At 46.2% G+C, this 13,249-nt stretch overlaps 1 protein-coding gene across 4 annotated transcripts in view; it reads right to left on the reverse strand.

The window, feature by feature from the left end:
- LOC140471242 (integrin alpha-7-like) overlaps positions 1 to 13,249 on the reverse strand; it is a 196,750-nt gene that overhangs the window by 73,336 nt on the left and 110,165 nt on the right. For all 4 annotated transcript variants that reach the window (XM_072567199.1, XM_072567200.1, XM_072567202.1 and 1 more), the window contains exon 6: positions 230 to 437. In XM_072567199.1, the coding sequence (XP_072423300.1) occupies positions 230 to 437 (208 nt within the window). The remainder of the gene's footprint in view (positions 1 to 229; positions 438 to 13,249) is intronic.

Here is a 13,249-nt window from a genome sequence, read left to right on the forward strand (position 1 = left end):
CCTGAGGAACAAGCAGCACCCTGAAAGCTAGTGCTTTCAAATAAACCTGTCCAACTATTACCTGGTGTTGTGTGATTTCTAACTTTGTCCAATGGTGTAGAAATTAAACTTGGAAATGGCCAGAGTTAGAATGCATAGAGACCTTGGAGGGATGGAGTCGGGATAAGACATCACTCAACACACTATTGAGTGAGGGAGAGAGACGAAAGAAGAACTGGCATTATCTTACCCATCGTTGTTGAGGTCAACCGTGGCGACCGCATAGCCGTATGAGGACCCCAGTTCCTCGCCCCACAGAATGTGTTCTGGTGCCAGTCTGTTGACGCCCTCTTTCTTCAGGATCACCACAGCGCCAGTGTGGTTGGCTCTGGGTGCCCCAGAGACCACACTCAGCTCGTCTTGCTGAGTGAGACCTTTAGCTGAATCTACTGAGAATCCTGAAAGGAGTACAGGCAGTTAAAACAAACACTGGTGTATGGAGTTGCTGGCACAATTAGCATTAACAGAGTTTTAGAAACACAGGATTCATGCAAGGGTGGGGGCAAGGGGCAAGAAAGTCATGTTCTCAAAAACCCTTGGTTAGGCATCTCTCAGGACTTCTATGTAATGCAAGTTATATTGAATGCACAACCTATTTGGCATATATTTAGTTACCTGAGCCAGCACATTGAGGTTTGTAAGCACATGTTAATAACACAGATATTAGACTACAAAAGGACATTGGACTAAAACTTTCTTCAATTTTACCCTAATTCACTGGCAGGAAATCGACTGCATCTGGAAAATTATCCATTTCTGAAGCCCTACCTAATAATCCTCTTCACTGGAGAATAGCACGAGGGAGATTGGAAAACCAGGGTTTCAGTCAACCTCATCCTGGTTAAAATGGCTTCCTTAAACACTCAAAATAGGTTCTCGCTGTTGTATCCCATCTTCCAAATTTGCAGTAAAGGAAGCTAGTTTTGGTCTTAATTCAAAGAGGGGGTAATGCTGGTGGTTTTGCTCAGTTTCTCCGTGGCTTGGTTGCTATGGCAACCAGGGACAGTCTTTGCCCATCACCACACCCTGGCCCCAGACAAAGAAATGTTCTCTGTTTTCTGGGTGTTGGCAGTGGGGATAGTTTATGTTGCGTTCGAATGTCTGGAACCTGCTGAAAATGCAATCCAGGTTTCTACAATTTACGTAGGTTGAAATAAAACTTTATTTAAACTGTGGCAAGTGAACACAATTGGATGTATGGCGTTCGGGCCCAACTACATTGCTGTGCTTTTCATACTGTGTGCAAATATCACAGTGTATCCTGTATGATTACCAATGTGACCACGGACTTTGAAGAAATTGCCCCTGTACTCAAAGGTATGAAGTTCAGTCACTAACAGGAGCAGGGTAACAGAGTGAACACCATAATACACATTTCAAACCTTTCCCTCGTATTCATGTGGTGCATTGGAAGGATGATTAGACGAGCAATTCACCCTGTCCTCATCAGTCATAGAGTGGTTGAGCACGAAAGGAGACCATTCTGACCATCATACCTGTGCCAGCTCTTTGAAAGGACTGACCAATTCATCCCACTACCCTGCTCTTTCAATAGCACTGCTCACTTCCAGTTCATGGTAGTCAGTAGGTGGGGAGGCATTATTGTACTGGTAACGTCACTGGAGCCTAGTAATCCAGAGCCCCCGGTGAATGTACTGGGGACACGGTTTGAATTCCACCATAGCAGATGGTGAAATTTCCATTCAATACTAATGGAGAACTTGTAACCATTATCGCTTTTCATAAAAACCCAACGGTTCACTAATGTCCTTTAGGAAGGGGTAGTGTTTAAGGGGAGGAGAGGGGCTTTAGTTTCTTCAAATATCTTAACTGCTTCTCCTCTTCCATTGCCCCACACCCCAGCAGCCTTTATGGTAACTCTGAGGGAGATTGCCAACTTGGTACCAAGTAAACATGAAAAGGTTCAGAAAAGATTTACAAGGATGTTGCCAGGGTTGGAGGGTTTGAGCTACAGGGAGAGGCTGAATAGGCTGGGGTTGTTTTCCCTGGAGCGTCGGAGGCTGAGGGGTGACCTTATAGAGGTTTACAAAATTATGAGGGGCATGGATAGGATAAATAGACAAAGTCTTTTCCCTGGGGTGGGGGAGTCCAGAACTAGAGGGCATAGGTTTAGGGTGAGAGGGGAAAGATATAAAAGGGACCGAAGGGGCAACCTTTTCACACAGAGGGTGGTACGTGTATGGAATGAGCTGCTAGAGGAAGTGGTGGAGGCTGGTACAATTACAGCATTTAAAAGGCATTTGGATGGGTATATATGAATAGGAAGGGTTTGGAGAGATATGGGCCGGGTGCTGGCAGGTGGGACTAGATTGGGTTGGGGTATCTGGTCAGCATGGACGGGTTGGACCGAAGGGTCTGTTTCCATGCTGTACATCTCTATGACTCTATAATGTGGTGCTCACATCCACCAGGAGCTCAGCTCAGACTGCCCAAACCCATTTAACATTGAACCCTGGAAGCCAATGGGCCAAGGTAACCTCCAACTGTAGGCTTAGCCTAGATTCCAACATAAACTCCATGGTTGGAAGGGCAGAACTCAGCTCTGCAACCATCCCCACATGTGTTTGAGGATACTGTCTGTTCACTGCTGCTCCTCAAGAACTAGGTCTTGCTCCGTAATACCAAGTGTGAGCTTGACACTTCCTTTAAACAGAGGAAATAGTAGCCCAGTCACTACTTTGAGCCATTGGGCTTGTATACACTTGAGGGGATCTGATTGAGACGTATAAAATTATTAAAGGATTGGACACTCTGGAGGCAGGAAGCACGTTTCTGCTGATGGGTGTGTCCAGAACCTGAGGACACAGTTTAAAAATAAGGAGTAGGCCACTTAGAACAGAGATGAGGAGAAACTTCTTCACCCAGAGAGTGGTGGCCATGTGGAATGTTCTGCCCCAGAGGGCAGTGGAGGCCCAGTCTCTGGATTCATTTAAGAAAGAGTTGGATAGAGCTCTCAAGGATTGTGGAATCAAGGGTTATGGAGATAAGGCAGGAACAGGATACTGATTAAGGATGATCAGCCATGATCATATTGAATGGTGGTGCTGGCTCAAAGGGCCGAATGGCCTACTCCTGCACCTATTGTCTATTGTCTTATTGAAACATGCAAGATTCTTAGGGGGAACTTGATAGGGGAGATGTGAAGAGGTTGTTTCCCTTTGTGGGAGAGCCTAGAACCAGAGTCTGACTTACTCTCAGAGTAAAAGGTCACATGTTTAAGACGGTGATGAGGAGGAATTTCTTTTCTCGTGAATCTGTGGACTCTTTTTTTATGCCGAGGGCTGTTGAGGCTGGGTCGTTAAGTATATTCCAGGCTGAGCGAGACAGATATTTAATCAATAAAGGAATCAAGTGTTATGGAGAAAAGGCAGGGAAAATGGGTTTAAGGATGATTGGATCACTTCCCCCTCCCCACTGAATGATGGAACAGACTTGATGGGCAAATGGCCGACTTCTGCTCCTGTGGTCTCATGAGCATGTGCACCGACATGTCTCCAGCTCTCGTACTCATCCCGAGAGATCGATGCAAGGTTAAAGGGTCCCAAAGCCAACACCTCCTCCATAAGTGGAGAGAAGAGTCAAAATTGAGTTCCTATCCGCAGGATTCCTAGCTTGAGAGTAGGTGACAGTCCAGTGCGATAGGGCGACTTCAGAAGGATAAAGACATAGTGTCATATGGTAGTCAGCACACCAGCGAGAAACCTATTTGAAACACACCACAATGTCAGGCAGGATAAAGAACTGCAACCAACAGGTTAAATGGCTTGACCATTCCCATCTGATCGCTGGGAATAATGTTTGCTATGAGTAAAAGACACAACAGTAAATTCGGATTTTCCACCTGGGAAACCAGTCACTTGAAGCATAGAAACACTGTGAGTAACCATAGATCTGCAAGGACCATCAACACAATCATTAAATATTATAAATTCTCAGTGTTTATAACTGCTAATGTGTGACAATGTGTGCAAAGCTAAATGACAGCTAACAAACTGCCCATTCATTGACTTATTTTTCCAAATTATGGTAAGCAATATCCTTTTGCTCCATTTGGAAGGCTTACACCAAAGCTAAATATCCACTTTTCTGGCAGAAGAGTTCGACATTTGTGTAAAACTCAAAGAAAGATTTAAAAAGCATTGATGGTTCGAATCCAGCTTTTTGTTCCCTCCCCTTGACCTGACAGTTTCGCCAAGGCTACAACCCCTGAAAGCATCTTCCTCCCAAATCTTATAACCCGCCAATCTAGGAGGGCGTCAAGTAGTGAGGAGGGCACACAATCTGCAGAGTGATAGAGGCAGGTTAAGTGAGTGGGCAAGATTTTGGTCAATGGAATATAAGGTGAAAACGTGAGGTTATGCATTTTGGCAGGAAGAATAGAAGGGCTGAATATTATTTAAATGGAGAAAGACTGCAGAAAGCCATGGAACAGAGGGATTTGGAAGCCCGTGTCCTTGAACTACAATAAGTTGGTACCCAAGTTCAGCAGGTGATGGGAAAGGGAAATAGAATGTTGGCCCTTTTTTCAAAGGGAATGGAATATTAAAGTAGAGACGTTTCACTAAAACTGTACAAGACACAAGTCAGGCCACAGCTGGAATACTGTGAACAGTTTTGGGCCCCTTATCCAAGGCAAGGTAGACTGGCATCAGAGTCAGTCCAGAGAAGGTTCACTCAGCTGGTACCACGTATGGATGGACTGTCTTATGAGGAGAGGTTGAATAGGTCGGGCCTGTACTCACTGGAGTTGAGAAGAATGAGAATCAATGAATGATTTATTGTCACATACATTGAGGGACATACAATGAAAAATATTCTGTCACCACAATCCGGCACCATTTTGAGGTATAAAGGAATAAGAAGAAAGTACTTAAATAAGAGTTTATCTTCATTGGCCAGGGTCCCAAACACAGGTCCAGGACTTCAGCAAGGTGCCCACTTCGGGCCCATCCGGGCACCCACACCGCTGCAGTTGATGCCCCGCCACCACCAAAAGAGTCTATGCTCCGGGCCTATCGCAGCCAGGAGTCCCCTCTCCACCAGGCGACACCCTGCCGCCATTGCAAAAGACCACACATCGAGCCTACAAGTCAGGAGTCACTGCTAACACCACTGCAGCCTCAGCAAGATGAAGAAAAGAGTCCAAAGCAGAGTCCACAGGTGAAGGTGGCAACATCTGTATCTTTCCAGACTGGAGTTATTCACTGTTTTGAGCCTGACAGGAAGTAACAAGAGGTTGAGAGAGCAGGGGGCCGGTAAATTGCTGACCACGATCAACCTCCTGTTCGTGCCATTAACCCTCCTCTGCCAGACGTTGGCAGTGAGGCCTGATCAGATGCCACCTGGTGGCCGCTAACTAGCTGCCTGACCCCCCCGAGAAAACCTATCCACTATCCACCCTCTGGCCTTTCTCCAAACAGCCAGATTCAAACAAACCGGGAGATGTTTGGTCTCGGAGATGTTCAAGTTCAAGGAGCCTAGGGACCAGTTCAGAATTCACTCCCTCCCTCAATCTTCTCTCCCCTCCTGTCTTAAAGTGGGCTGACTGACAGTGGGGTACAGTTTTAATCATGGCCGCTCACTCAGTTGAACGGACACTCATTAAAGCTGACAGTTGATAGGGTATCATCAGGTGTCATGACCATCGAGGGACTACAGGAGTGGCGAACCATTGTGGTTCCTAGAATCAAAGCCACAAGCTTTAGTGCACCACTGTTTACAGCACCTTTACAGCTGAGTTCTGAAGGAAATGCCGGTGGAGGCCTCAGGACTGGATTGCATCGAGGGACAGGATGAATGGAACGAGGTGGGGCAATTCCAGTGCCATAATGGGAACCAGCAAGCCTGCACTCAGAGCAGTAGGCGATGCAGGATGGAGACATCCGCAGGATTCAGAACTAGCAAACCACTCCCACTTGGCACAAAAGGGCACCCACCCAGGAGTAAACAATCTGTAGAAGGGCACCAAAGAAGAATGTATCTAATACAGTCCCTTTCAAATCCTCAGGATGGCCCAAAGCATTTCAGAGCCAATGAATTATTTTGGAGATGTAACTTTGTGGGCAACAGCCAAAGACAATATGCAACACAGCATGATCTCACACACAGACAATTAAGGAAGTGAACACTTTTGGTCGTGGAAGTAATGACACGAGGGAGAATGCTCTTGCTCTACCTCAAAGAGTGGTGTGAGATTTTCCATGTTCCCCTGAACAGGCAGGGTTTCAATGTCTAAGAGTTGGCTTTTCTGCCAAAACAGCACTCCTCAGTGTTACACTCAAGTAGCAAGGGAGTTTGGGTAGGCTCTGGGACTGCATTAGGCCTTGAACTCACAAATTTCTGACTCAAAGGCAGATGTTCTGTCAACTGAGGACAAGAACTTATATCTCCTATAGTGCACATGGGATTAATTTGCTTTGGCTCCAACTGAAAGAGATTTTCCACATAAAATGGAAGTCCACAACAATATACACACATTTCAGGTCCTATGGGCACTCTCACTGCAAGTTGTACTGGTTTGGGTCAATTTGGAAGTAAATTCAGTCATGGAGAGTGTAGACTACAGAGAAAGTAACAGGTTAGAAATATGCAATACACCTCCGAAAATAGCCAACTGCTTGTGTAACGGTTCTGTAGCGTAAAAACCTCACTTCAGATTAAGAAAAGTATTGTTACGGCAAAGAGAGATCAGTAAATGGCAGCAACTGTATTGATGTCCAATCTCAAGGCTCAATTCTCCAGAAAAGTGGATAGATTTTTAATTCAGTGTGAAATATTGTTCCAAATGTATATACTTTTTCTTCTGTAACTGTGCATTAGTTGAACAACACAAAGTAAAAATGGCAGCCTGAGCAAATTGAACTGCACTAATATTGTGTTAATCTCGAGGATGCATTTGGCCCTGTATCTCTTAATTTTATGTGAGCTACACTGCTCAGGAATATGCCAATAGGAGTGTGGTCAGGGAAACATTACACTCACAAGGTACAATCTCATTACTTTAAAATGGCAGATTGCTCCTCATGGCTCAATATTTCCACAGATTATCCATAACTAACCTTTTTTTGTCTCACAGATCAAGTACTTAGTGACCTTTAGAAGAAACAATAAAGTTGAATTGTCCACTTTGCTGGATCACGACACTGAATTCCTCTAAGTCAAAAGAACTTCCCTCCTGTCTGATCTCTTAAGCCTCCCTACCCGATGCATTCAATTTTATATTGAATTCTATTCAAGGCACTATGTGGTCATGGAGAATGAGGGATTTGTTCTAAGTTTCATTTCTTGGCCATGAGGACCCAGGAAGGTGTCAAACCAAGGTCACACCATGAGCGAAGGCACAGAAAAATGGAACAACAGATCATCTTGGCATGCCTCCTAGTGGCCTCCTAGAAGCAATGGCAGAGGAGGAGAGGCCTTTGTACACACTCGAGGTTACCAACTCTTGGGTGTGGTATATGAGGAGACCCGTGTGGAACAAGCAGCACTGGAGGCATTCCTGGGAGTGTAGTCAGGGATGCAGTCACCTACACAGAGTAGCCCATACGCAAGATGGTCTCGACCATGGAAGTGGTATACGCTCCATATGCCAGGAGCTCATCCACTCTCCATGGAGGACCATCGGTGATAGACGCTCTTTGGTCTGCCTGAAATTTGTTGATCTTCCAGAGCGGGGAGTTGACGCCAAGCGAGTGTTGCAGACTGGCACATTCCGAGGACTAGGCCTACATGTTGAGGGACACACTAAAGTCTAGGGCAGCTGCTGCCAAGGCGCAGTGGGGAAAGATGACCATCTGAGGTTAAATGGGGGTCTGTTCAGTTATTGGACTTCCCCATGTGCCTCAAATATATGTAAATATAGTCTTTTACAAGCAAGAAGTGTCTTGGGTTTGTTTGTTGGATAGTTTCCGCAATAGGAAGCCCCATCAAATGCAATCCCTGAATCTGTGCTGGTATACGCTGGGTGTGGTACACCCTGCTTCCCTAGGTGTGTTCCTAATATTGTCAGTTAGTCACGATTTGGTTAAATCCTGTCAGAGCTATAAATATATCAGAAAGCAGCACTGTATCCTATTTACATCATGTGTAAATTTAGAACTGTTGGTAACATTTCAATCTTCTTTTGAAAATGCTTGAAGAAAATATCTAAAACAGCAGTCGGTTCCCCTTGCATTTAACCCATAGACTGCTGGCAGCCTGAGGGACACTGTGCACAAGCTGACAATTTGCTGAGGGAGTCTCAGCCCAGAGGGCATCATCTCAGAATAACGGGGTCACGCATTTATGACAAAGATGAGGAGAAATTTCTTCAGAGGCAAGTGAATCTGTGGAATTTAGAGAGGGCTGTCGAGGTTGGGTCGTTGAGCATTTTCAAGGCTGAGGTAGATTTTTAATCAGGAAGGGTTATAGGGGGAAGGCAGCAAAGTGGGGTTGAGGATGATCAGATCAGCCCCGATCGCACTGAATGGTGGGGCAGACTCAATGGGCTGAATGGCCTACTTCTGCTCCTGTATCTTACAGTCTTATAATTTATTTGAAAGATTTCAGCTCCCATGTTGTAATGCAGAAAAGGTCCTTGACATCACATCAACATTAGTTGGAGGCACTTATCATCAACACAGTGGAAACAGGAAGTGACACCCAGTCCAGAAGGGGGAGGGCAGGTCTGACCACCTCCTCGTGGGTCTGCTCCTGGGCCTGGCCAATCTGGCCATCAACAGGTCCAGGCAGCGGGCCGTGGAGGGGGTCATTAGGGTTGACTGCCTGCCCCTCTTCTGCGGTTATGTTAGAGCCTGGGTTTCTCTGGAAAAGGAGCACGCAGTGTCCACCAACACCCTGGAGTTGTTCAGGGAGAGGTGGGCGCCGCAAGGAGTGGAGTGCATTATTCCCCCCTCCAATTCTATTTTGATTTAATCCCTGCCCTCCCCGTCACTGTTTGATCACACAGCATTGCCCTTTGATGTGAAGGGCACTGCTTGTCACAGGCCACTTGGGTGTTTCTTCCTGGTGGTGGAAATTTGAATAAAGATTCGTGTCTCACACCCGCACACACACACACACCATGGGGGCTGGGGGGAAAAAGAGAAAAGAAAATAAACAGGAGTGTCAGAGGTTAAAAAAAAAGAAAAGAAACAGGAGGTGAAATAACCAACAGAGGCTGGTATCCCACCACCAAGTCACTCGTTATTCACACATGGAGAGTCCTTAACTCTGATCCAGCTTCTTTTTTAGGTTCCCTACAGGCCCTTCGGCCCAACAAGTCCACACCGACCCTCTGAAGAGTAACTGAGCCCATTCCCCTACTCTATATTTACCCCTGCCTAACGCAGCTTAACACTACGGGCAATTTAGCTTGGCCAATCCACCCTGACTTGCACATCTTCGGATTGTGGGAGGAAACCAGAGCACCCGGAGGAAACCCACGCAGACACGGGGAGAATGTGCAAACTCTACACAGACAGCCGCCCGAGGCTGGAACCGAACCTGGGACCCTGGCGCTGTGAGGCAGCAGTGCTGACCACTGAGCCACCGTGCCGCCCCAAGCTCTCAGAGTGAACAGAAGCTCTGACCCTCCTGTTCATATCTGTCAGCCAGAGCTCCCTGATTGGACCAGGTTAACAGCCCCAATCAGGGAACTCAGACTCTATGAGGTCCTCCTGGCTGACCACATTCCAATCAGTACAGGAGGAGCCCATTCAGCCCCAGCTCTCAGTTGGATGATTGCTTAGCTGCAGCTCAACTCCATTTGCCTGCCTTGGTTCTAGTTCCCTTGGTCCTCTTACCTCACCTGTATGCATTTCAAGCTGGAAAAAATCAACCCTAAATATCCACAGCCTTTTAGGGGACACAGTTTTACAATTAACACAGAAACATAGAAGCAAGGGGCAGGAGTAGGCCATTTGGCCCTTCAAGCCTGCTACACCATCCATTACAAGGATCATCCAATTCAATAGCCATTCCCTCTTTTTTCCCCGTATCCTTTGATCCCTTTAGCCCCAGGAACTATATCTAACTCCTTCTTGAAAATATTCAATGTTTTGTCCTCAACCACTTCCTGTGACAGAGAATTCCACAGGCTCCCCACTCCCTGGGTGAAGACATCTCTCCCCATCTCAGTCTGAACTAGCCTACCCCATATCCTTAGACTCTGACCTCCTGGTTCTGGACTCCCCAGTTATCAGGTACATCCTTCTTGCGTTGACCCAGTCTCATCCCGTGAGAATTTTATCAGTCTCTATGTGCTCTCCCTCATTCTTTTAAACTCTCGTGAATATAATCCTGACTGATTCAACCTCTCCCTACACATAACCCTGCCATCCCAGGAATCAGTCTGGCAAGACATTTCCTCAGTTCTCATTTTCAGGTTCTGTCCCATTGTTTGTCATTCCTGCACGACAGTTTCTCAGTAATGACCCGATGAAGCCTCTTGGCTTTTTAACCACCTTGACTAGATCACCTTGAATCCAATGTTCTCGAGGGAATAAGTTTATAATTGCCAGCCTTTAGCCCTGTTAGTAAATTCTTTAAAATGGATCTTCACTTCTGTTCTGGCTCTTGTCTCCTTGTTTTATTTTGGGAAGATTGGTTTTCCAATCCCGGGTTTAGAATTTGAACTTGCAGCAGTTACAATGGCTCAGTCAGCAGCTCTGAACCCTACAGGTAAAGGGCCGCCTCTTGACATAATGCAGATATGTCTTGAGTTTTAACAAGAAAACTGGACACGAGATTCTCTCCTGATACATTGATGGGCAACCTGCATGAATAGGCCAATTTACAATAAGCTCCTTTGGATGTAAACATTCGGGCTTGTTCTGCAAGAGTTGGTTAACTGGGAGATCTGGCCTTTTCAGTGCAATGTTGTCGAGAACACCCTTTGCTCATTATATTCCTCGGTTTGGTTTGATGGGACGGAGCCCTTCTGTTATTGTGAGCTGTTTGAACCAGCACAGAGGACAATTTAAGGACTTTGGCAGAAGAGCACTAGAGTGGCAATTTGCTGGGTTATGGGGTGGTTCAAACCAGTTAGGCAGAATTGAGGACAGCAGATGCTGGAAATCCTGACGAAGGGCTTTTGCCCGAAACGTCGATTCTGCTCCTCGGATGCTGCCTGACCTGCTGTGCTTTTCCAGCACCACTCTGATCTAGACTATAGGGTAGTTCAAGCCTACAGTTTCTCACATGGTGAATCCCCACACTCAGCTGTGCCATCAGGCCTTTGTTCATATTGGAAAACAGTCTGTGACATTAACATAAAATACAACTCTCTCATTTCCCTATATTCAGAGGCCTTGATGAACACTGCTTTGGAAAAGTGACTCGCTGGTAACAATAACATGCGTCACTGATCAAACGTCTTGTTAAATGAACTTTGACCTGTTCGAGGTGGCTTTTGACAACTCGTCTTCTTCAGATCCAATGAGCTGTACCTCACTGTGGGCTCCTACAGTGCAGTTCATTTTGGTTTAGATTTGTCACCCCAATCGTTACTCCTCAAAGACTAAATAGGATACACCTGCACTACATAACCCCTCTCAAAGTGATGAAGCAAATTGGAGAATTCAACTTTAAGTTAGTGAACAATAAACAAACTCAAGGTTCATTTGTCCCTTCAGAATCATCTTTTTTCCTTTCCTCCTCCACTGCAGGGTTGCCATGGTTACCCGAGCATGAAGTGCTCTTCAAGATGCTGGGTGTTGTGTTAAAAACGAGGGTAAAAGTACACTGTCATGTGCAAGGTGCTCACCCTTCGCTATCCCCAAACCCATGCAAAACACAGAATGGTCTGCTTTGCAGAAGCTACAAAGGCGCGTGAGAGGACGTGCTGGGTAGGATGAAACATCACAGGCGTCTCCAAGATGGTGAAAGGGCTGTGCAATGAACACCCCAAATGACTGGTCATTAATTGACCAAAGCAAAGGATTTTGTTTTTCATTGCTGTTATGACAGTTCAAGCAAGCGGGCAGCAATTTGGGGAATGGAAGGTTTTGCTCGATGACATCAGGTGCCAATGCAAATCAGAGCGATGTCAAAATACTGGCATATATTGATGGCAGGACTGGTCGTGCACTATGGTGATGCAACTGTAATGGCCAGTGACGGGACTGGAGTTACTCTGAGCAATCCAAGCTTTACTTGACAAGTCAGCCATTTTGAGAGCATTAAACACAAAAGTGATGATGGCATGGATAAGGAACTGGGGTTAACTGGTTACCTGGATCTCATGACCTGGTTAAACCAAGATCACCATTGAGACAAGCTACTTCTGATTCCATTCCCACCCCAATCCCCCCACCCCCATACCCTTTGCATTTATCTATCTCTCTCTCTCTCTCTCAAAGAGAGCATTTTGGAATCTGCCTCCATTGATGTTGGCTGTCCTCCATTATTTCTCCCAAGGGGTCGTTGTGTGTGAGTTTAGTCAAAGCCCCCTGACTATGGGCCATTTGGTTCCAGACATGGGACAATGATCAGGAACAGATGTTAGGCTGGTTCCATCCCCCATCTCCGGAGGGTCTGTGGCCCTCTAGAGGCCAATCACGTCACCACCATCATTGCCTCCCAAGTCAACTCATGCAGCATAGACAGGGAATCAAACCCTGACACCCATCCCATTTGCAACTTCATCTCTGCTCCTGGACCGTGCCCCTCCAGTTATCCCACAGCCCAGCAAAGTGGTGTATGCCAGCGATAGGAGTCGGTCAGTGCAACTGCTTTAAGGATATTGATGAAGAGGTGGAGACAAAGACTAGGAATGACATGACAAGTGTCCCAGGCAACACAACAAGCCAGCAGAAACATGCAACAGGCAAAACATGCCAGAGACAGTGAATCACATGGGCAAAGTACAAGGAGGTTCTGAAAAATCCACGTGGGCAGGGTGCATGCTTGTTATTATTTCCAAAGTAAATGTGAAAATATTGGTCTCTTGAAATATAGGATCCTGGATATTTGAGAAACGGACACTGATTCTCCTGAACGGCCATGCGTCACATTTTCAATACCCCTCAACACGAGAGATATTTGACAGAGGAGCCTGATCTTTTTCCACTTCTGCATTCACCATCAAGTGCTTCCTAATCAGATACAGCTCAGGACACGGACCACAGCCCTGGCTACTCTGTCCAACACTATACCTTGACTCCAACATCAAAACAGGCCCTGAGTTAGCCATTAGACACCGCTGTTCCTC

Source organism: Chiloscyllium punctatum, chromosome X (assembly GCF_047496795.1).
Source record: "Chiloscyllium punctatum isolate Juve2018m chromosome X, sChiPun1.3, whole genome shotgun sequence".
Taxonomy (NCBI): domain Eukaryota; kingdom Metazoa; phylum Chordata; class Chondrichthyes; order Orectolobiformes; family Hemiscylliidae; genus Chiloscyllium; species Chiloscyllium punctatum.